General features: G+C 38.2%; 1 protein-coding gene across 1 annotated transcript in view; it reads right to left on the bottom strand.

The window, feature by feature from the left end:
- LOC127964914 (tumor necrosis factor receptor superfamily member EDAR-like) overlaps nt 1–16,260 on the bottom strand; it is a 26,657-nt gene extending 10,397 nt beyond the window's left edge. The window contains exons 1-7 of the mRNA XM_052565415.1: nt 16,202–16,260; nt 14,121–14,243; nt 4,815–4,996; nt 4,321–4,406; nt 1,042–1,122; nt 328–453; nt 50–124 (exon numbers count right to left, since the gene is read on the bottom strand). Coding sequence (XP_052421375.1) covers nt 50–124; nt 328–453; nt 1,042–1,122; nt 4,321–4,406; nt 4,815–4,996; nt 14,121–14,243; nt 16,202–16,252 — 724 coding nt within the window. The 5' untranslated portion in view covers nt 16,253–16,260. The remainder of the gene's footprint in view (nt 1–49; nt 125–327; nt 454–1,041; nt 1,123–4,320; nt 4,407–4,814; nt 4,997–14,120; nt 14,244–16,201) is intronic.
- Between the last annotated feature and the right edge of the window lie 6,240 nt (nt 16,261–22,500).

The following is a 22,500-nucleotide window of genomic DNA, read 5'->3' as shown; positions in this document are numbered from 1 at the left end:
CTTTTAAAGCAGTTTAACTCGTACAGATGTCCAACCAAGCGTTCCTCACCTTGAACCTCCTTCTTCTCCTCCTGCTTGTTCGTCTGGACCTCCACGGTTTTTATTATTTGTCCAGAGCAGCATGCTGGGAACGAAAGAATCAAATACAGAAAGTGCTGGGTTAGACTCACAGCACTGCGGTTCATTTAATGTCTGGAGCAATGAGAAAGAGCTTGGAATATGGGAATGAGCTTCCCTGTGGACGAACACACACATATCCGTCATGAGGAACATACACACACTCACACACACACACGGACTATTAGTGTGTAGTTCTAGCGATCTCACCTTGTCCGCTGGGTTTGGTCTTCAGGATGTAGAACATGATGATCATCACTATAGCGATGGCCATGATGAAGATGGTTGACATGGCGATGATGAGGGCCGTTGCTAGGTGACCTTGTCCTGCTGGATCTGTAACACAGGAGAAGAGTCTCTGTTGCTTGGCGACCGTCAGATGCTACACCTGCACTGATTGAGTCAGAACGGACCGAGGACAGGCTCGGAGCTGAACCCTGATCACACACTGCTGCGTCACACACCAGCTGAGACTGAACCGGTTACAACGAGCGAAACCATCGTCTGCAGCGCTCAGGAAAAGTTCAGATATTGTCTTTCATTGTTATGGATTATTGATCGTTACGCGTCTAAAGATTTCTAATGCATCTCGTGTATCAAATAATGTGTGTGTGTAAACGGATGACTGATATGCTTGATCATCTGTAATTGTATTTTCATTGATTGACTGATTGTGGCTGGAACTTAAGAATAATCAAATACAGAAGATTCAAATCTAGTTTCTGGAATTGATCATTCTCAGATTGCTATTATATTGCTGGTGTTTTATCTAAGCAATAAGGTTGTATGTTGCAGTGATTATACTGTGTTAGAAAAGAAACCATGGTAAATCTGCTCCGTTAAATTAAACGATGTGACCCTGGAGCACAAAAGCAGTCATATAAAGTAGCTCAAACTCAGAGAGAGATGGTTGGTTCAGCTTGCCTTTCTCTGCGTGAGGGATCATGGTGGTGCTGCTGGAGGACACACTGGGGGCTCGACCCGAGGACAGCGTCGACTGCATGCCTGAAACACAACATTTTAACTCAGGAAATTATGAAATCTTTTTCTTTTCTTTGTTTTTTGTGGGGGGGGGGGGGTGCTGGGGGGACATACTCTATGTGAGCAAAAACTGAAATAGAATATTTGTTAAAAATAAAATAAACTAGTTGCCATTTCTCATTTTCATTTAGTTAAACTTGATTTAAACCAATAAGAGTATCTCAGTATGATTCTGGGAAACCTTGACCTGATGTAAGAACAGATGGAATACATTTTCTTACTCTCTTCAAATCAATATGGTTTATGATTATCCTGTTTAAATGATGAACGAGTAAGGTCAAAGGTCGTCTGAGCTGTCTGATGTAATGGACTGGGTTCTAACTGCAGTTTGTGTCAGTAATCTACAGAACTGAAGCAGTAATCTTCACTCACATCTCAGGAAACTCAAATCTTCTCTCAAAGTAGAAACAGTTCTTCTAAATGATGAAAAGCTGCTGGTTTTCTTCACTTCAGTGAGAATGTTGTTTGATGGAGCACAGTCTGATGCTGCAGGACAGTTTGTGTATAACAACTCAACATTAAACCTGTAACACTAACAGTCTCAGTGGACTCAGACACAGATCTGTGTGAGCTGAAGAACTGAGCTCATTATCCCACACTAACAGCTCAATCTGTCAGAGTCCCATACGTCTGAGGGCTTGGCCTACTCTCTCTCATTGTGAGTGTCAAACACACTGTAAACCCATCGAGCGCCGCAGGGATTTCAGACCTGACTTCATTATCACATCCATTCAGTGCCAGATCAGCTGGAGATCACCTGGAGATCAGCCGAAGATCACCTGGAGATCAGCTAGAGATCAGCTGAAGATCACCTGGAGATCAGCTGAAGATCACCTGGAGATCAGCTAGAGATCAGCTGAAGATCAGCTGAAGATCAGCTGGAGATCAGCCGAAGATCAGCTGGAGATCAGCCGAAGATCAGCTGAAGATCACCTGGAGATCAGCTGAAGATCACCTGGAGATCAGCTAGAGATCAGCTGAAGATCAGCCGGAGATCATCTGGAGATCAGCCGAAGATCAGCTGAAGATCAGCTGAAGATCACCTGGAGATCAGCTGAAGATCACCCGGAAATCCACTGGAGATCAGCTGAAGATCAGCTGGAAATCACCTGAAGATCAGCTGGACAGTGAGATCAGATGGAGATTAGCTGAAGATCAACTGGAGATCAGCTGAAGATCAACTGGAGATCAGCTGAAGATTAGCTGGAGATCACCTGAAGATCAGCTTAAGATCAGTTGGAGATCAGCTGGACAGCGAGATCATATGGAGATCAGTTGGAGATCACCTGGAGATCAGCTGGAGATCAGCTGGACGCTGAGATCAGATGAGCGCTGGACGTGTGTGTCATGAGCATCGACTGCAAGCTGCAGCAGGTGAATCATCTTTTATGAATTCTGATTATCAGATGTGGGCGAGCACAATTAGCAGATTAGCGGGCGAGTGTGAGCATGTCTTCACTCCCTCCTCATACCTTCACATCTACAGCTTCAAAGGACCTGTTGTTATGCTTTTTTAATTAAATATAATTCCCACCTCCTTCATTTCTGTCGCCACACAATAGAAAACAATTAAAGAGACTCTGAAAACAGCAGAACCGGCGCAGACGTGTTTCCAGCACAATGACCTCTTATTCCCAGGATGATCATCTGAAGAGAGTTAGAGGAACAGAAGCGTGTTCTTAATACAGCACACTTCATCACCACCGTGCTTCTCTGAGCGGATACGAAGAAATAAATCAGTGACGCTTGAGGAAAGATCACACTCATCTTAAGAGCGTAAAGGCTACTACTTAATGACAGAAAAATGACAAACAAAAAATATTTCTTAAAATCGAAAAATAAAATGAAACACAAAAAATAGAAATCAAATTAAAATGCAAATCAAATTATAATTACATGTATAGCCTAATAAAACAATCAAAATAAAATAAAAGCAATTCCTCAAAAACCATTTTTGTAATATATAATTATTAGATACTACAGATCTGAAATCTGTGATTAATAATGTAAACAAATTAAGAATTTAAATAAGAAGTTAATCCTTAAAGTGCGTAACATACAAAATACATAATATACGCAATAAACAGTTTGACATAAAAAAAAGACCAAATTAACGGCATAAAAGTCATAACTAAACTATGGGCATAAAATGAATGTATAAAATAAATAAATAAATTAAATAATAAATATATATGAAATATAACATTTTTAGAAGAGGCAGTTTGTGCTCTTGGATTTCCGAGTAAGAGTTATATGTTTTAATGATTTGCTCATTCAGCCTGATGTTCATCAGTAATCTGTCATCTGGAGACTCAGAGTTTCCACTCTCTTTCTGAAGAAACGTCTTTCAACCGAAAACAAACACAGATTTAAAAAAGAGATGAGCCAAACAAAACAATAGAAAGCTTGGCTCTGGCTCGCTCGCTCAAACCTGGACTTAATTAGTTTCCCTCTCTTCCACAAACGATGCCATTTGATCCCAAATAAACCCTGAGCAGAGCGGAGAGCAGACGAGGATGAAGTTGAGCGGGTTACACAGCTCAGAGCTTCAGCTAATCACAGACTCAGTGTGTTATGAAGGATCTGTCAAACACCAGAGAAGAAAATAAACCTGGAAACCTTCCACTGATGGAGTCCAGACGCGTGTGTTACTGGTGACCTGCTGTTGGTCTGATCGCAGGAACACGAGCTAGAACACTGATCCAGAACCTGCTCCAGGGAAGGGGTTAATTTAGAGGATCTGTATCTGTGCTGAGCTGTGTGTGAGCCTCGAAGAGTTAAACGTGATTGTGTTTGTGCAGCGAGAGAGATACATGTGTGTCCTGCAGCATCAGTGTCACTGGTGTAATATGACAAAAATCATTAGGATATTAAGTAAAGATCATGTTCATGAAGATATTTAGTAAATGTCCTAATGTAAATATATCAAAACCTAATTTTTGATTAGTAATATGCATCGCTAATAACTTCATCTGAACAACTTTTAAAGATGATTTTCTCAATATTTAGATTGTTTTGCTCCCTCAGATTTTCAAATAGTTGTATCTCAGACAGATCTTGTCCTCCTCACAGACCATGCTGATGTATTAATCTTCAGAAGATGTTCTGGTCTCAGTTAGACTGGTTCTGTGTTCTGTGGAGTCTCAGGGGAGATGTTCTTACACTCTCTGGTGTTTCGGGGAGCGTTCTGACACGAGTGACACACCATGCCGTAGATGTTACGAGGACGGTTCTCCTGGATGTAGTACCTGAAGCACAAAACACACAAACACACAAATCAAGAGTTAATACAGGATTTAGATTAAATTTGATTATTATTGTTATATCACATTATACAATTAAAACAGAAACTATTTAGACAGCAGATATCATTTTTGATATTTTTTACTTGTGTGTGTAAGAAGTAAAGCTGTGGTTACACAAATGGAAATCAATACGGATAAAAAAACAGAGTTACTACACTTTTAGTATAATAAAACCATGCTTCATTTTAGTGAGGGATAGTGTTTGTGTGCATCTGAGTGTGTGAATGTGTTTATTTCTTTGAGTGTGTGCTGTGGGTTAGTTCAGTCTGGGTCAGTCACACAAACACAATCCACACATTAACTCTCAGCTCTCTCTGTGTTGAGTGTGCAGGTCCTGGAGCGTGGTCTTACCCCGGTAAACACGCTCCACACTCGGCGTCGCTCTCCAGAGTCCCCGGCGTCAGGACCGTGGCGCGGTACAGAGAGTCGCAGTCTTTGTGCCTCCGACAGATCTCGTACTTGCCTTTGGAGAACTTCCCGGCCGGACACACCACGCAGCTGTAGTCCTCATCTTTAGTGCCGTAACCACAGTTCTGAAGAACACAGACGGTTCAGATCACTTCACAGAGACCCAGCGGTTCTTCACTCGGTGCTGGGGAGGTTACTTCTAACTGTTATGTGTTATAATACAGCGTTACTCCCTAAAAAGGTAATTCAATACGTTACTCAGTTACTTTTTTTGGAAAGTAATTTGTTATGTTACTTTGTAAATCTGGGCAGGGCTTGCTTGTTTGTTTTTAATTAAAAAAGTTCTTCTTCACAAAGGTAAAAGCCCTTTCACACCAAAAGTGAAGTGAATGCGGTTCAGGCTGAAGGAAATGTGAATTCACCACAGCTTAGCAATAACTAAAATAAAACACAAGTGTGTCATATTTGCTGATTAGTATGATTAAAATAGATCATTGAAGGTTAGGAGCAAAGACATCAGTTAATAAAATGGGATTAAATACATATTTGTCTTATTTAACATGTTTAATTATTGCAGGTTTGTCTCATATTCTGAGTTTGTAAGTTACTTTGTTTCCATGTCTTGACTGACAGCTCTGTTGTTGCCATGGTGACAGAGATTGTTGTGTTTGTTACACAATATTGTAATGCATCACTTTTAAAAAAACTATCTTTCCCCAACACTGGTTATATATAAATAAATAAATAAAACCTTGTTCTGACTTTTCATCTCACAACTCAGACTTTTCTGATTAGGGGAAATATAAATATAAAGTTGAAAGATATAAACACAACACATTCCAATAAGAAAAGTCAGAATTGTGAGAATAAACTTTGCAAGAAAAAAACAGAACTGCAAGATGTAAACTTTGAACTGCAGGAAAAAGAAAGGCTTTTTCATTTCACAAGTCTCACAATTTGCAAGATTTATTTCTTACATTTCTGTGAAATATAAAGTCAGAATCACAAGATATAAACTTGTTTTAATATTGTTCAATTAAAAAAAAAAAGAAAATCTTATACATTTTATAGGATTTTTGTCAGATTTGAAACAAAGATTAAATTACCTTTTTATTTTGGAAAGAAAATAAACTGATTTGCAAGATATAAAATCTGAATTCATGAATGTAAAAAAAGTAAGAATTGTGATTTTATATCATGGAATTAGGGCTTTAAAAATAAAAAGGAAATTCTGACTTTTTAACTCACAATTCAGATTTATCCCCCTTGCGAGAAATATAATCACAGAATTGCAAGATATAACCTAAAACTGCACAAAAAAAAAAAAAAAAAATTAATAATTGTAAGACAAAAAGTTGCGGTTAACCTTTAAAAAAAATTATATGTGATGAAAATAAAATAAAAACAGAATTGCAAGAAATGACCTTGTTAAACAGCTTGTTGTATTCCGCACTTTGGATAAATGCATCCACTAAATAAATAAATGTAAATGTTAACTTAAAGTAAGACTTTTGTCAGAACTGCAAAATAATCACAATTCTATAAGTTCTAATCAGTGTTAATTTCGTTGACTAAATATTTTCGTCATTATTTTCGTCACGAATATATTTTTGCCGACGAAAACGAAACGAAAACTAAAATAGAAGGCACTGATGGAGACTAAAACTATGACTAAATTGATTGACATTATCGTCAACGAATAAAGGACGAGACGAAAATAGACTGTGACGAAAATCAAATCAGCAGACGGGAGAGATGCGAGGAATGAGCAAAAGAACCGGCAAAACAGAACAGACTGCATGAGAGAAGAGAACCAATCAGAGCCTGACTTATTGAGACGTGAAGCGAAGGTTTTCAGTTTTTAAATTAGCTCCCGCGAAGTCGGCATTCGAAGAGGTGATAGGGACTTTAAGCAACAGCCTCTGGTGGAACGGCAACGCCATTCTGGCGTTGTATTGCGCCTGTGCGAATTTAACTGCTACTTTCTGACGATCTAATTTAACGGTCTACTACGGGAGAACAGCTGATTTGCCAGAGTCGCTACAACGTGAGAGGTTAGGTAAATAAATGTTATGTTTTTAGACTTATTTACATCATACAATATTAAAAACTCCTCTTCTGACAAAAGATTGTCATTTAACGCCAAAAGCAATCCTTTTCTTGCTTTTTTAAATTATATATATTTTTAGATCTCAATAAATGAATTAATGCTGCGTTGCGCTGTTCTGTTTTACCGTTGCTTAGTGACTTTTACGTTCTTGGCTACAGCGGTGTGACGGCAAACTTCCGGTCGCTGTAGCCGTTCCATTCGCAGCTGTTGCTTAAAGTCCCTACTGTCTAAAAGAGCGACAAAATGTCCACAGCTCACTTCACGTTTGACGACGAACAAAACAAAGTGTAAAGCACGCGGAGCGCTCATTCGTGGCAAGAACACAACCAATTTGAAAAGACATTTACAGACGAGCCACCCGGACATTTTCTCAAATGTAATTTTACAACGATGTTCTTTTGTTTATTGAGCTAAGCAAAATTGGAATAGTGCAGTGCGTAGATGTTGTAGCATTAAATATTACGAACTGAAAAGTACTGTAAAATAGCCCCTTCTTCAAATTAGATGCGAGCACAATACTAATACGTAATATCATGATAAATACATTTGATTAATAATAAGGTTTAGTATATTTTATAATGTTCTACTTGTTGACAATATCACAAATATTTCTATATTAGTCATGTGAAACATGAATGTTCACATCCTATCATTATACATACAAATCTAGCAATATTGTAGTATTTAAAACATACAGTATTGCTAGACAAATGAATACCTTATAAAATCTTGTTACTTTTTTTATCCACCTAGCTGCCAACTTATTAAATATTTACTTTAAATGTATGCACTTATTGTTCAGCTCAGCTGTAAGCTTTAAGGTCCTGGACCTAACGTTATTTTTCTTTTATTGATGGTCAATTGGCAGCTAGTTATTGTTTACATTATCATGACAGTGTTTGTTGCTGCATAAAAGCTTTTGAATCGAAATAAAGACACAGTTGTGTTGAAATAAAGTTGAATTTGTGTTTTATATATTTTGGTTAAGTTTGTTTCCTATACCAGCTGTAAAAAATTGTCTAGTAAATCTGTTATTGATTTTAGTCTTATTTTAGTCGACTAAAATACCAAGCAATTTTAGTCGACTAAAATACCAAGCAATTTTAGTCGACTAAAATAAGACTAAAATTAAAACAAATCAGATGACTAAAACTTGACTAAAACTAAAAAGAATTATAGTCAAAAGACTAAGACTAAAACTAAATTAAAATTTCGTGTCAAAATTAACACTGGTTCTAATCTGATTATTTTTACATTTTTAAACTCCGTAGCAGTGAAGCAGCTCTGCGGAAGACAATAGATCAGATCCGTTTGTGTGTCAGTGCAGCTCAATCAAAACTAAAGATGAATTGTATCAGTAATGTGATTGAGGGCATGCACTGAAGCGTGTGAGGTACAGATCTGCAGACCTGCAGCACTGAACATCACTTATTTATAACCCTCAGATATGAAGCAGCAGCTGCTGGAGTTTAGTGAGCTGTCAGAACCATCCGCTGAAACACACTTAATGAGAAACACCCCTTCAGCGCTGCTCAGATTCACTTTCACTGTGTCTCATACTCCAGATCCACAGCAGAGCATGCAGTTCTGATTCTGAGCGCTCCTGACATGAAAGACTTCATCAGAACGTCTCCCGAGGCCGTTTCACTTCACTATTATTGTCTTGTCATTTCTGGAGCGCTGAGCTCTTAATTAGCGTAATGAGGTGATGATGCGTCTTTGGTGGGCAGAGGTGCAGTGCTTTGTTCTTTTGGCCTCCGGTGTCTTGAGCGGAGATAAAAGAGATTGAGATGTTGGTACTCGCCATCTGCTCTGATTTAAAACTTATTGAGAAGTCCTTTTCTGTTCTGACATTTACCCCCAACATGCATTTCAATTCTGAAGCACACACAAACACGCTCGCTTCATCAGAAGTAAAACATGTTTTTAAGCTCAAACGTCTTTTATCTGCTTCTATTGAATCAAGATCATCTTTGGCCCCAGAGCACCAGTCTTATTGGATTGTGCAGGAAAGCGGCATTTCAAGGTCTTTTCTTTCATAATAGTTATTAAATGCTTTTTTTTCAGTGCCATATTTTCCGGGAAAAAAGCCAAAAAAACAGAAACAATGACTTTCAGAAATAATTTTAAAATAAAAACTAAATTGGGAAAAATGGAAAATAAGTTGAAGTTTAAATTGAGTGTTTGTGAAATGCGCTATATTTAAAAACTTGAGATCACATTCAGATTTAATTCAGGGCGAGTTAATATGGAGCAGATATATATGGAGATAATCTAGTATTTTTGTCTTGTTTTGTAGTATTAATATTTTACATTGTTGAATCAAGATGCATTTACTTGACAATAAAAAAATGACTGAAACTGGTGGGGCAAGAAAAACTATCTTTTTTAGTATTTGAATTAAGATTATTTTTTACTTTACTTGTGAAATAAATGTATATTGATACATTTAGATGTTTATTCTAGAAACAAGACAATAATACTTGGTAAGAAAATCTTTTTTTTTTTTTTTTTTTTTGCAGTGTGTGATTGATTTTCTAGAAAACATTGCAAGTGTTTCTGAGTGGTTTCACAGAAGCATCAAATGAAAGAGCGCTTGATTTAGATCACAGCTCCATCAAATTACAGACTGAAGGCATCGTTACCTCCAGCGGAAAAGAGAACGACTCAAATATAAAGCAGCCGCATTTCACTTTTTATCTTTCAAAGACTCTCCAAACAATCACTGAGGTATAATTACACAAAATTGACTCTTATTTCCATAATAGTTGTTTTCTTCACAAATGGTGCGCATTTTTGCTGGAATTCATCTCAAGTGTTGTGAAGAGGTATGCTTTCAGAAACAAGAACATTTCTGATGGGATTTATGTTTTTAATATTAATTAAGCAGCTTAATGCTCTTCCTCAGTATTTTTGTCTTGTTTTCCAGTACAAGTATCTACAGAAACCCTAAAGGGACATGGTTGGTTGAAAAACATCTGAGACAATTAAAACATTTGGTGTGGGAGGAAAACATATTTAAGTATACTTGCCAAATAATTCCACTTTAGCCAAATCAAATATACTAAGTATATTTTTAATTGTACTACAGAACAACTTCTGTACAACTAATTAGTTTTTCCAATTTAGCACACTTTAAGTTTACCATTTTAGTGTACTAAAAGTACAATTGCAGGGCATTTTATTAAGAACATCAATATAAAAAAATACTTGTAATATACATAAAATAAATGTATTTCAAATACTTTTGAGTATATTTATATTTTACTAGGAAAGACAAAAATACTGTCAAAGAAAATAAGTTATACCTCTCTCTTTGTCTCTCTGTTAGTCCTGTCTCCCTTTTAGTCCTGTTGCTCTGTCTTTCTGTTAGACCTGTCTCTCTGTTAGTCCTGTCTCCCTGTTAGTCCTGTGTCTCTGTTAGACCTGTCTCTCTGTTAGTCCTGTCTCCCTGTTAGTCCTGTCTCTCTGTTAGTCCTGTCTCTCTGTTAGACCTGTCTCTCTGTCTTTCTGTTAGACCTGTCTCTCTGTTAGGTCTGTGTCTCTGTTAGACCTGTCTCTCTGTTAGTCCTGTCTCCCTGTTAGTCCTGTCTCTCTGTTAGTCCTGTCTCCCTGTTAGTCCTGTCTCTCTGTTAGTCCTGTCTCTCTGTTAGACCTGTCTCTCTGTTAGTCCTGTGTCTCTGTTAGACCTGTCTCTCTGTTAGTCCTGTATCTCTGTTAGTCCTGTCTCTCTGTTAGTCCTGTCTCTCTGTTAGACCTGTCTCTCTGTTAGTCCTGTGTCTCTGTTAGACCTGTCTCTCTGTTAGTCCTGTCTCCCTGTTAGTCCTGTCTCTCTGTTAGTCCTGTCTCCCTGTTAGTCCCGTCTCTCTGTTAGACCTGTCTCTCTGTCTTTCTGTTAGACCTGTCTCTCTGTCTTTCTGTCAGTCCTGTGTCTCTGTTAGACCTGTCTCTCTGTTAGTCCTGTCTCTCTGTTAGTCCTGTCTCTCTGTTAGACCTGTCTCTCTGTCTTTCTGTTAGACCTGTCTCTCTGTCTTTCTGTTAGACCTGTCTATCTGTTAGGTCTGTGTCTCTGTTAGACCTGTCTCTCTGTTAGTCCTCTCTCCCTGTTAGTCCTGTCTCTCTGTTAGTCCTGTCTCTCTGTTAGTCCTGTCTCCCTGTTAGTCCTGTCTCTCTGTTAGTCCTGTCTCCCTGTTAGTCCTGTCTCTCTGTTAGACCTGTCTGTCTGTCTTTCTGTTAGACCTGTCTTTCTGTCTCTCTGTTAGTCCTGTCTCCCTGTTAGTCCTATCTCTCTGTTAGTCCTGTCTCTCTGTTAGTCCTGTCTCTCTGTCTTTCTGTAAGACCTGTCTCTGTTAGACCTGTCTCTCTGTTAGTCCTGTCTCCCTGTTAGTCCTATCTCTCTGTTAGTCCTGTCTGTCTGTTAGTCCTGTCTCTCTGTCTTTCTGTAAGACCTGTCTCTGTTAGACCTGTCTCTCTGTTAGTCCTGTCTCTCAATTAGACCTGTCTCTCTGTTAGACCTGTCTCTCTGTCTTTCTGATATACCTGTCTCTCTTTTAGACCTGTCTCTCTGTTAGTCCTGTCTCTCTGTTAGACCTGTCTCTCTGTCTTTCTGTTAGACCTGTCTCTCTGTTAGACCTGTCTCTCTGTTAGTCCTGCCTCTCTGTTAGACCTGTCTCTCTGTTAGTCCTGTCTCCCTGTTAGTCCTGTCTCTCTGTTAGACCTGTCTCTCTGTCTCATTGTTAGTCCTGTCTCCCTGTTAGTCCTGTCTCTCTGTTAGACCTGTCTCTCTGTTAGACCTGTCTCTCTGTTAGTCCTGTCTCTCTGTTAGACCTGTCTCCCTGTCTCTCTGTTAGTCCTGTCTCTCTGTTAGACCTGTCTCTCTGTCTCTCTGTTAGACCTGTTTCTCTGTTAGTCCTGTCTCTCTGTTAGACCTGTCTCTCTGTCTCTCTGTTAGACCTGTCTCACTGTTAGACCTGTTTCTCTGTTAGTCCTGTCTCCCTGTTAGTCCTGTTTCTCTGTTAGACCTGTCTCTCTGTCTCTCTGTTAGACCTGTTTCTCTGTTAGTCCTGTCTCTCTGTTAGACCTGTCTCTCTGTCTCTCTGTTAGACCTGTTTCTGTTAGTCCTGTCTCTCTGTTAGACCTGTCTCTCTGTTTCTCTGTTAGACCTGTCTCTCTGTCTCTCTGTTAGACCTGTTTCTGTTAGTCCTGTCTCTCTGTTAGACCTGTCTCTCTGTTTCTCTGTTAGTCCTTTCTCCCTGTTAGACCTGTCTCTCTGTTAGACCTGTTTCTCTGTTAGTCCAGTCTCTCTGTTAGACCTGTCTCTCTGTTAGACCTGTTTCTGTTAGTCCTGTCTCTCTGTTAGACCTGTCTCTCTGTTTCTCTGTTAGTCCTGTCTCCCTGTTAGACCTGTCTCTCTGTTAGACCTGTCTCTCTGTCTCTCTGTTAGACCTGTTTCTGTTAGTCCTGTCTCTCTGTTAGACCTGTCTCTCTGTTTCTCTGTTAGTCCTGTCTCCCTGTTAGACCTGTCTCTCTGTTAGACCTGTCTCTCTGTTAGACCTGTCTCTCTGTCTCTCTGTTAGACCTGTTTCTGTTAGTCCTGTCTCTCTGTTAGACCTGTCTCTCTGTCTCTCTGTTAGTCCTGTCTCTCTGTTAGACCTGTCTCTCTGTTAGACCTGTTTCTGTTAGTCCTGTCTCCCTGTTAGACCTGTCTCTCTGTTAGACCTGTCTCTCTGTTAGACCTGTTTCTGTTAGTCCTGTCTCCCTGTTAGACCTGTCTCTCTGTTAGACCTGTCTCTCTGTCTCTCTGTTAGACCTGTTTCTGTTAGTCCTGTCTCTCTGTTAGACCTGTCTCTCTGTCTCTCTGTTAGTCCTGTCTCACTGTTAGACCTGTCTCTCTGTTAGACCTGTTTCTGTTAGTCCTGTCTCCCTGTTAGACCTGTCTCTCTGTTTCTCTGTTAGACCTGTCTCTCTGTCTCTCTGTTAGTCCTGTCTCTCTGTTAGACCTGTCTCTCTGTTTCTCTGTTAGACCTGTCTCTCTGTTAGTCCTGTCTCCCTGTTAGACCTGTCTCTCTGTTTCTCTGTTAGACCTGTCTCTCTGTCTCTCTGTTAGTCCTGTCTCTCTGTTAGACCTGTCTCTCTGTTTCTCTGTTAGTCCTGTCTCTCTGTTAGTCCTGTCTCTCTGTTAGACCTGTCTCTCTGTTTCTCTGTTAGACCTGTCTCTCTGTTAGACCTGTTTTTCTGTTAGACCTGTCTCTCTGTCTCTCTGTTAGTCATGTCTCTCTGTTTCTCTGTTAGACCTGTCTCTCTGTTAGACCTGTCTCTCTGTTTCTCTGTTAGTCCTGTTTCTCTGTCTCCAGATCTTCTGAAGTCATCTGATGCCGCTGCTGTCTGGGTGGTCCCGACAAAGAACATCAACTCTTAAAGGAGACGTTCACATATAAAACACTGTCATTACTGACTCTCTCATGTCCTTCCAAACCCATATGTAATATCACTGAACGTTTCTTCTTCCACTGAGCTGCTTGTCTAATATTTTTGTAGGTAAACATGCACTAGATGGATGTGTTTCACTGCTTTGTTCGCATCTTGCATCTTTTGCATTCCAAAAATATAGTGCTCAAGTTAAAAGAAGTTAAACTTTTAATAAGCCTGGGTCACATTTGATACTTTCGCTGTAAAAAGTGACCAAACTTTTTTTTTTCAGGAAAATCAACGTAATGCATTTTTATTCAATAATATGTTTGAGTATTGAGCTCCATCACATTCTGATGGAGCAACGATTTTTACAATTGGCAAATGTTTTGATAGAAAGTGACCGAAGAGGTTTTAAAAAATCACATCTCTAGAGTTTGTGTTTATTACATTGTCCTGCACCTCTGAGTGTGTTCTGAGTGCTCTGTCTCTTTTAAAGTTTGACAGTCGTGTTCACTGTGTGTGAACTTCTGTTATATGGAGAAGAGCTGCATGATGATTCTTCAAAAACCCTCCTTTTGTGTTGATCAACTTCATATAGATGTGAAACTGCACGATAGTCCATAATAACAGAAGGATGGTGATTTTAAGGGTGAACTGTCTCTTTAAAGCTGGAACTGTGGATTGTTTCAGTGTGTTTTTCTGTGTGTGTGTGTGTGTGTGTTTCTCACCATGTATGGCTCTTGTCCCGGCTGACACTGTGGGCAGGGCTGGCAGCTGCTGATTGTGTAATTGTAAAATTCATTTTCTCCACAACTTGAGTATTCGGCACTCACAAAACACATACTGGACACCTGCAACACACACATTTTAAAATTCAAACACAAACTCATATTTGTGGCTTCAGCTTTTTCAGGTTCATTTTGTCTGCTTATAGAAGTACACTTGTGTATTAATGAGATCAAAGCTAACAGACAACAAGTAAAGACAGAAAACTATCAATTTGAAGGAAATCCTCCAGCTCAAATTAAATGAGATTTACACATTAAAAGTCATGTTTCTTTGGTATTCTGCTGCATACATAAAGACATGGATATATATATTAGTATATATAATGTGTTTTCAGGTGTTTAAAATGTACATTATAGTTATAATGCATCTTTTAATAAACAATTGTAAGCCAGATTAAATGCATTATAATAATTGTATATTTGCATATTTTTTGTTGTATCTGAAATCAGTTGATTATCGTGTTTTAATGCATTATACTTTCTGAACAGCAATGTTGAATAAACAGATAAATATAATAATGCACATGCACTGTGGTTACAGTTATTCGTGAGACTATACAATGCTTTATAATTAATGCATTCAAATACTTTTATAGCTCATTACATAGTGAAGGTTTTAAGTATGTCCATGAATGTTCAAGTGCATTTACAGCAACTCAAAGTAAACGTTTGTTTAGAACAACCCTGATTTTACATGAAATTCATTTGAGATATGACTGTGATGCTATGGAACAAAACACAAACGTCTCTTCAAGTGATTTTAGCTACAGGCTTTATTTTACAAATCCAGTATTCTTAAAAAAAAGGAAAATTGTGTCCTTCCAGTTTCACCTATCAACTTACATCAGTGATTCTTAAAGAAACAAACAGCAGGAAGAAATATTTCCGTCCATCTTCAGAGAAGAAAAGGCTGATGTAAAGTGACAGTGAAGGTGCAGATGAAATAAGGAAACGGTTGAGTGTAGGTTCAATTAAAGAATTAAAGCTGAGAACCACAAAGCATCTCATTCAGCCCGAGCCAATCAACATCCGGCTCCGCCCACAGGCTTAATTACATTCCTGCTTGAGTAAAGAAGCGGCAGAGAGTTGACATGCATGAGTGCATCTCTGAGGCGCAGCAAACATGTTGTTTCACCTCGACTCATGCAGGGAACATGATTTATGTCTGAGGAAATGAATGTGGAGAGAGACATGACGACTGTGAGTTTGGTTTGGAAGCACAACATGCTTGAGTGACTGTAATTAGATCACAACAGATCAGAATAATGCATCTGTTCTCAATTGCAGACACAATTACAACTGCACTGTTGCACAACTCGCTTTGAGCTGCTGATTCCAGAAAATAGTGTGTGCTTTGCTGTTTCACCTCACACTTTCTCACTAAATATGATGCGTTTGTAGCATTTCTTGCTTAGGATGAGCATTAAATCAGTCTTTTATTGAAAAACAACACATGATTCCTGTCTGAATCTGAGCCACAATCTGTTCAATTCACATGCGTGGCGTTATTTGAGGCCTGATCATGATTGCATTTATTTTTACATTTTTTTGTGAATCAGCAGAATTAGAAATAAAATGCAAACATGAACCAGTAAACATGCATTGTCTTGAGCTGGTTCTAGATCATTAGTCGTCTGTTTTCTGGCTCTATATAAAGTTAATAATGCTCACATTATGGAGCGGCAGCAGTTTTCTCCCTAACAAAGGCTGAATTGACTCTGAGAGCTGATTTAGCCGTAATAAGCAGGATTACACAGCTCTGCTCCCCAGAGCATCTCGCTCACAGATAACCTGTCGTCTGAACATCTCACGGCTCTTTGGAAGGGCATTAAAAGCCTATCATTAAGTCACTGTGCAGAGAAATTACCTTCTGGGAACGCAGCCAGACAGATTAGGTGTTGCAAACACGAAGGAGGTGGGAGACGTGCTCGGAGACAGATTAACATGAGCTCAAAGACGTCTTTGTAGTCGAGGTGGAGTTGTGTTTGAAAGGGCTGGATCTGGCTGGATGAGGGACTTACCAGCAGAAGAGGCAGGAGCTGGGCTCGTGTCCGTCCTCCTCTCTGCTCCATGATGATGGTGCTCTGAAAAAATACATTTCTTTCTCAGTGTTTCTGTCTTGTTTCTCAGTACACATCATCTGTTGTCTTCTCTAGATGTTATCTGATGGACTGGAGTGCTGTGGATTATTGTGATCAAGCATCACAGCAGTACAATCTCAAAAAGTCTTGTGTGTTTCGCTTCAGAAACAAGCGTCAGATTCGTCTGAAACTGCATTATGATCAACACAGTTGGTGTGCTGGTGATTTATGAGCTCTAAATGAGACATCATGAGGAACAGAACCAAAACATCCATCACATTTATTTCTGAAGCCGATTAGAGCAGGACAATAATATATAGCTACATTTTGCAACAATTTTTCAATCCAACTCGGTTTAATGAAATGATGCTGTCAAGAGTCGTCTCACTCCACAGCTAGAACAAGAATCAGCTTCTACATCACCGGAGCTCTGACATTTCCATCAAAACACAGCGAAGAAGACTTCACAATGACACGATAACACAGAGAAGATCTCCCAGAACACACTGACCATTGCTCCAGAGCAACATTTCTATTGTGTTTCAATTCTACAGCAGCGCTGTTACTGCCAACTCAAATCTAACAGTATTCAAGTTTTAAGGTTAATATGTTTATGAAATATTAATATTAATTTATAATTGGTATAAATATAAATATAAAATTTTTTTTTTTTATTTAAAATAAAAATGTTGTCTTGGCCGCTAAATGAAATCAGCTGTAGTTGAAATACTAAAACTCCTAAAACAAGAACGGAAGTAAAAATCAAGCTAAAAAAAAATATTTGAATTATCGGTACTAATAAAAAAATATATATTTTTATAAATAAACCTAAATATTTAAATTACAAATAAAATTATTTCCTTGGCAACTAACTGAAATGTTAAGCTTTAGTTGCAAAAAAAAAAAAAAAATTAGCTAAATATAAGTATTTAAAAAAAAATAACAAAGGCACAGCAAATTTATTAAAACTTACATTGTAAAACTTGAAATAAAACTGTTGACTTGGTAACTAACTGAAATAAATAAGCTTTAGTTAAAGCGCTTAAATTATTAAACTAGAGCTGAAACATACATTAAAGGGTAAGTATAAGTATTTAAAAACTTTAAAAAAACAAAATACTCACTTAAAATTATAATAACAAATAAAAAATTGAAATAAATATACTGCCTTGCCAAACAACTGAACCTGTAGTTTAAATACTAAAATGACTAAAACTAGAAGATACATTTTTAAAAAATGTAAATAAAAATATTTAAAAAACTATAAAAAAGAAATAAGCTAATTTAAAAAATGACTTTTTAAGCATAATAGCTACACGACATTTTATGATGATGCTCAAACACAGCTCTAGAGTCACTGTTTATTCAGTGGGAATCAATCTGCAAATGGATGACTTGCTAAAAATGATCCTAACTGTGGAATATTTGCTCAGACCACACATTCCCATCAGGCACTTAGTGAACACAAGAGAGTCTCCGCCAGCCTGACGTCTGTCTGTGACGAACCCCTCGGCTCTGTGCTTCATCAGAGGACTTACAGAAGGACGAGGGGCTCGAGTCCCCCGGCTCATTATCAGACTAACCGAACACACACACGCCTGAGACTCCAGATCCAGCGCTCTTCTCTCCACACGCCGAGCAGGAATGCACTGCTCTCCCAACACAAGCGCTCTGACGGACGCTGCCTGGGCTTGCCTCTGTTTAACTCACCGCCCCGGGTTATTAATCTTATAACCACCACATAATCTCAGATAAATACACGGAGTATCATTATCCTGATCATTAACAGCCCTGAAATATCAGTTCCTAGGGAAATGGAGAAGAAGAAGATATTTTTACTCTGAGCGACCCGACTCTGATTCTGCCACATAAACCCATTTACTGTTAAAAACACTCAAAATAAGTATTAAATTTAAACAGTTTACTTTTATTTAATGCCACTGTATCGGGTTTCTCTCTGAAACATGATTTCTTGTTAAACTGACTGGAGTTATAATGGTTTCTCTTTGGCTTCTTTTTAAGGCAAGACGCCCTGGATAGCATAAAAATGTCATTAAAAGATATAATCGTTTGCATTTAGAATTGTGAAAAATGTTTTGCATTACAAGTTTTCCATTTAATATGCAAACATGTCATTAAGTAATTAAAACTGTTCAAGACCGAGGCGGCTGAAAGCGCATGATTTTTGTTTTCTTTATTTTATAAAAGCACAACATTTTGCTGATATTGTGAATGCACACAAATAAAAGCTTTTACAGTTATGAATGATGTATAACTCTTACCGTTATAAGCTCAGTGTATGAAACTCTCTTTATCTATAGAACTTAACCCTAAAAGAGCATGTTTCAGTCAAGCAGCTCAATCAAAAGCGCTGGTGAGCTGTGTGTTAAACTGCGGTGACAGGTCTGTGTTTAGAGCAACAGTGTTTAATAAGTGCACATGAATGATAGACCTGTGTGGGCCAATCGTGAGCTGAACAGACACACAAAGAGCTTTAATGTCAACAGTTTGTGCGGGAAACCCCCGTCTCTCAGATGAAAAGCACACAGGTTTATCGTTCTTGTTGTTTCTATCAAAATGGAAACGGCGGGAAAGAATCCTCTCAGTAAAGCTGTAAGCGAGACCTCGCTGTCGTTCACTGGATCCACCTCTTTCCCAGCATCTTCAGATGAACACAGACCAGCACAACACACACATCCGGCTCTGGGACACCGAGCACAGATGGCCTGTAATTCGTCTGCGCTGATATTTGTTGTCAGATTAGGAAATTACTCTTCAAACGGCACTAATCAGTGAGGAAATGAGAGCCGGGCTTCACTTGGTCTCCTTCCCAGTTCATTTCCAATGTGAATTAAATGATCAAAGATTCTGGTCTTCCTGGAATCCGTGTGTTTAGTTCAGTGAAGTCCACCTTAAGTCTGTCTGTTGTACTAGATGCTGCTCTCTACATCAGTTATCTGCCAGTTCAAGACCTTTAGAAAGTGTGTTTGCTGTTAGAGGCTTTGACCAGACTAACACACTGTTATTGTACTTCTACACATCTGCCAGATGTACAGCACCGTCTCTTCCATGAGAATCGAACCCGTGAGCCTGTGTTGCAAGCAATGCATTACACAGAATGCGTTTTTGCATTTACAAATGTGAGACACCGGTAGGTCTTGAGATAGGTCTAGGTTCTTTTAAGTGTCTATTTAGCACAAACTTTTTTTTCCAGCCAAACATATTTACTTAGTCCTCCTGATATTTTAAATGCATACTTTAATAGCTATTTAAAAACTATTATTATTGGTGTTAGTAGTATTTATTCACAATTACTTCTGAGACAAACTATTTTGTCAGCTGAAACCATTAGAAGTAGAATATCCAGCCTAGCACGTGTCTACGTAGAAAAACAATAGAAAACAGTGTGTGTAATGCAAAAACCTGCTCTGTGTCAGCTGAGCTACTGGATAACATCAGACCAGATTATACACAGTGAAAGATCCCATGTATTTTCTGTAGCAGGTCAAATCATTATCTGAATAAGCTCATGAATGTCTCATAAACTCTGTTCAAACAAACACACCTTTAACTTGCATCAACCTGCCGTCTATCTTCTAGTACACGACTAGCAACACCCTAGAAACCACGCAGAACAGCCGAGCTAGTATCAAACCTCCCGAAGCCTCAGACAATCAGGGTTTTTGTCAAGTCTATAATAATCTGAGCGTGCTGATATCGGAGAAGGACTGCGCTAGTGGAGAAGCTTCTGAAGTGGTGAAGTCACTGTTGAATCCTGCTGGTTTCTCCGTCAGATCTCTGCCTCGCAGCCATTAACGTCCAGGGTGAAGAGTTGATTTAAGAGCTACTGATGAGCCGTGCTTAACCTGGAGGTACGGAGAGAGTATGTGATCGTACACGCAGACGGAGGATGTGCGGCTCCTCAGGTTTCCTCCTAAACACTCACCAAAGGAAAGACATGAAAGCTGTGAGAAACTATAATCTTCTCATTTCCACTGTCAAGCACTCAGAGTTACGCTACAGGAGACGATCCAAACACAACAAGAACGACTACTGTACACAAGATCATCATCTGTTCAACTTCATCCCACACTCAAAGCAATACATTAGGTTTTCACTGCGATATCATCAAAGATTGCATTTCTTAGTTTACATCTCACAATTCTCACTTTTTTCTTAGAATTTTAAGTTCATAACTCTCAGTTCTAAGTTTATATCTCCCAATTCCTACTTATTTCTTAGAACAGCAACTTTTTATCTCATGATTAAAAATATTTATCTCACAATTTTGACTTGTGCCCAGTTCTAACCTTATATCTCGCAAATCAGAATTTATATCTCACAATTCTGACTTTATATCTTTCAAATCAGAGTTTATATCTCATAATTCTGACTTTACATATATTTTTTATTAATATTTCACAATTCTGACTTTATATTGTGAAATTCTCTTACTTTATAGCTCGCAATTCACGCAATTGAGTTTTAATATTGCAATTCAGACTTTATATCTCGCAAATCAGTTTATATCTCGCAATTCTCACTTTAAATTTGGCAATTCTGAGTAATCTCACAATTTTGACTTTATATTGTGCAATTCTTACTTTATATCTTGCAGTTCTGCTTTTATCTCTCAATTCAGAGTTTATATCTCGCAATTCTGACTTTATGTTGCAATTCTGCATGATTTTACAATTAGGACTATACTGTGCAATTCTAATTTGATATTTTTCAATGGTAAGTTTTCATCTCACAGTTATCAGTCTTTATCTCACAATTCTGACTTTATTTAACATAATTCTGAGTTATCTCGCAATTCTGACTTTAAATCTCGCAATTCTGAATTTATATCTTGTGATTCTGAGTTATCTCACAATTCTGACTTTATATCTCGTAATTATGAGTTATCTCACAATTCTGACTTTATATCTCGTAATTATGAGTTATCTCACAATTCTGACTTTATATCTCGTAATTATGAGTTATCTCACAATTCTGACTTTATATCTCGTAATTATGAGTTATCTCGCAATTCTGACTTTATATCTCGTAATTCTGAGTTATCTCGCAATTCTGACTTTGTCTCGCAATTCTGACTATATCTTGCAATTCTGAGTTTATATCTTGCAATTATATCTTTTTTGGTAAAATTGCATGTTTTTGCATAACAATATCTTGAAATTAAAATATTCTAGTTTTTATCTCAAAATTCTGACTATATATCTTGCAATTATGATTTTATATCTTTCATTTCTGACTTTCACACAATTATACGTTTATATCTTGGAAATCTGACTTTATATTCAGACCTTTTCTCGGAACTGTTGGTCAAAATGGTAAGGAAATCAGAATTGAGAGAAAATCAGAATTGTGAAGTAGAAACTCACTTCAGTCAACTTTTATTATTAAAAGTTTAAGTAAATAAATAAAGAAATAAGCTTCCATAACTTGTGGTGTGAAAGCATGCCTTGATAATGTTTAACTAGAATTAATTTAACTAGAACTTACTTCTCACATTAGTTACACATTACAGTTACACACAGAATACAACTGCAAACCCCCTAAAAACACAACAACAACTGTTTGGTTGAAATGATGTTCCTCTGAAAAACAATTATGTTTCATTTGAAAGCAAACCCATAAAGTGTTGAGGATCTATGGTAGAGCACTGAAAAGCCGTGGTGGTTCTGCTCGGCTGACACACGAGCACAAAAGCTGCGGTATCTTACAGGGAGGAGCTGTCTGCATCCTGACTTTACTGGGAAACACAAACACTCTTCACCTTTTGAGGATTTTAATTACAGCTTTTCAATGAGAGCAGAGAAAAGCAGCTGAAGGAGGGCAAAGCTCTGCTGTCTTTTCATGTGACCGCAGTCTTTGATTCTCTCATCCTTCAGACGACGTGACAGAATCTCATCAATCACTCCTTTCTCTGCGCTGCTGCTTCTGGCTGCTCTGAGTTCACTTATGGCCAAACCTACAGTGTATCCTCCTTCAGGCACTGCGTGCCAGTGTGTGTGTGTGTGTGTGTGTGTGTGTGTTCACAAAGAGACTCAATGCTTCTGTCTGACCAGAATCTCTCTTATAGCATTTCGTTTAACTGGCACAGTTTTACTTTGTTGGATCTGATTGATCATAGTCCTCATTGATCTGAGCTTATGAAACGTTTGAGTGAAAAAAACATTATTTGTGGATAATTTGATCAATATTCACTCAAAATCTGATCAATCATTGATCAA

This window comes from Carassius gibelio, chromosome B9 (genome assembly GCF_023724105.1).
Source record: "Carassius gibelio isolate Cgi1373 ecotype wild population from Czech Republic chromosome B9, carGib1.2-hapl.c, whole genome shotgun sequence".
Classification (NCBI taxonomy): domain Eukaryota; kingdom Metazoa; phylum Chordata; class Actinopteri; order Cypriniformes; family Cyprinidae; genus Carassius; species Carassius gibelio.
The sequence above is the reverse complement of the archived record's forward strand: the minus strand, read 5'-3'. Positions and strand labels throughout refer to the sequence as shown.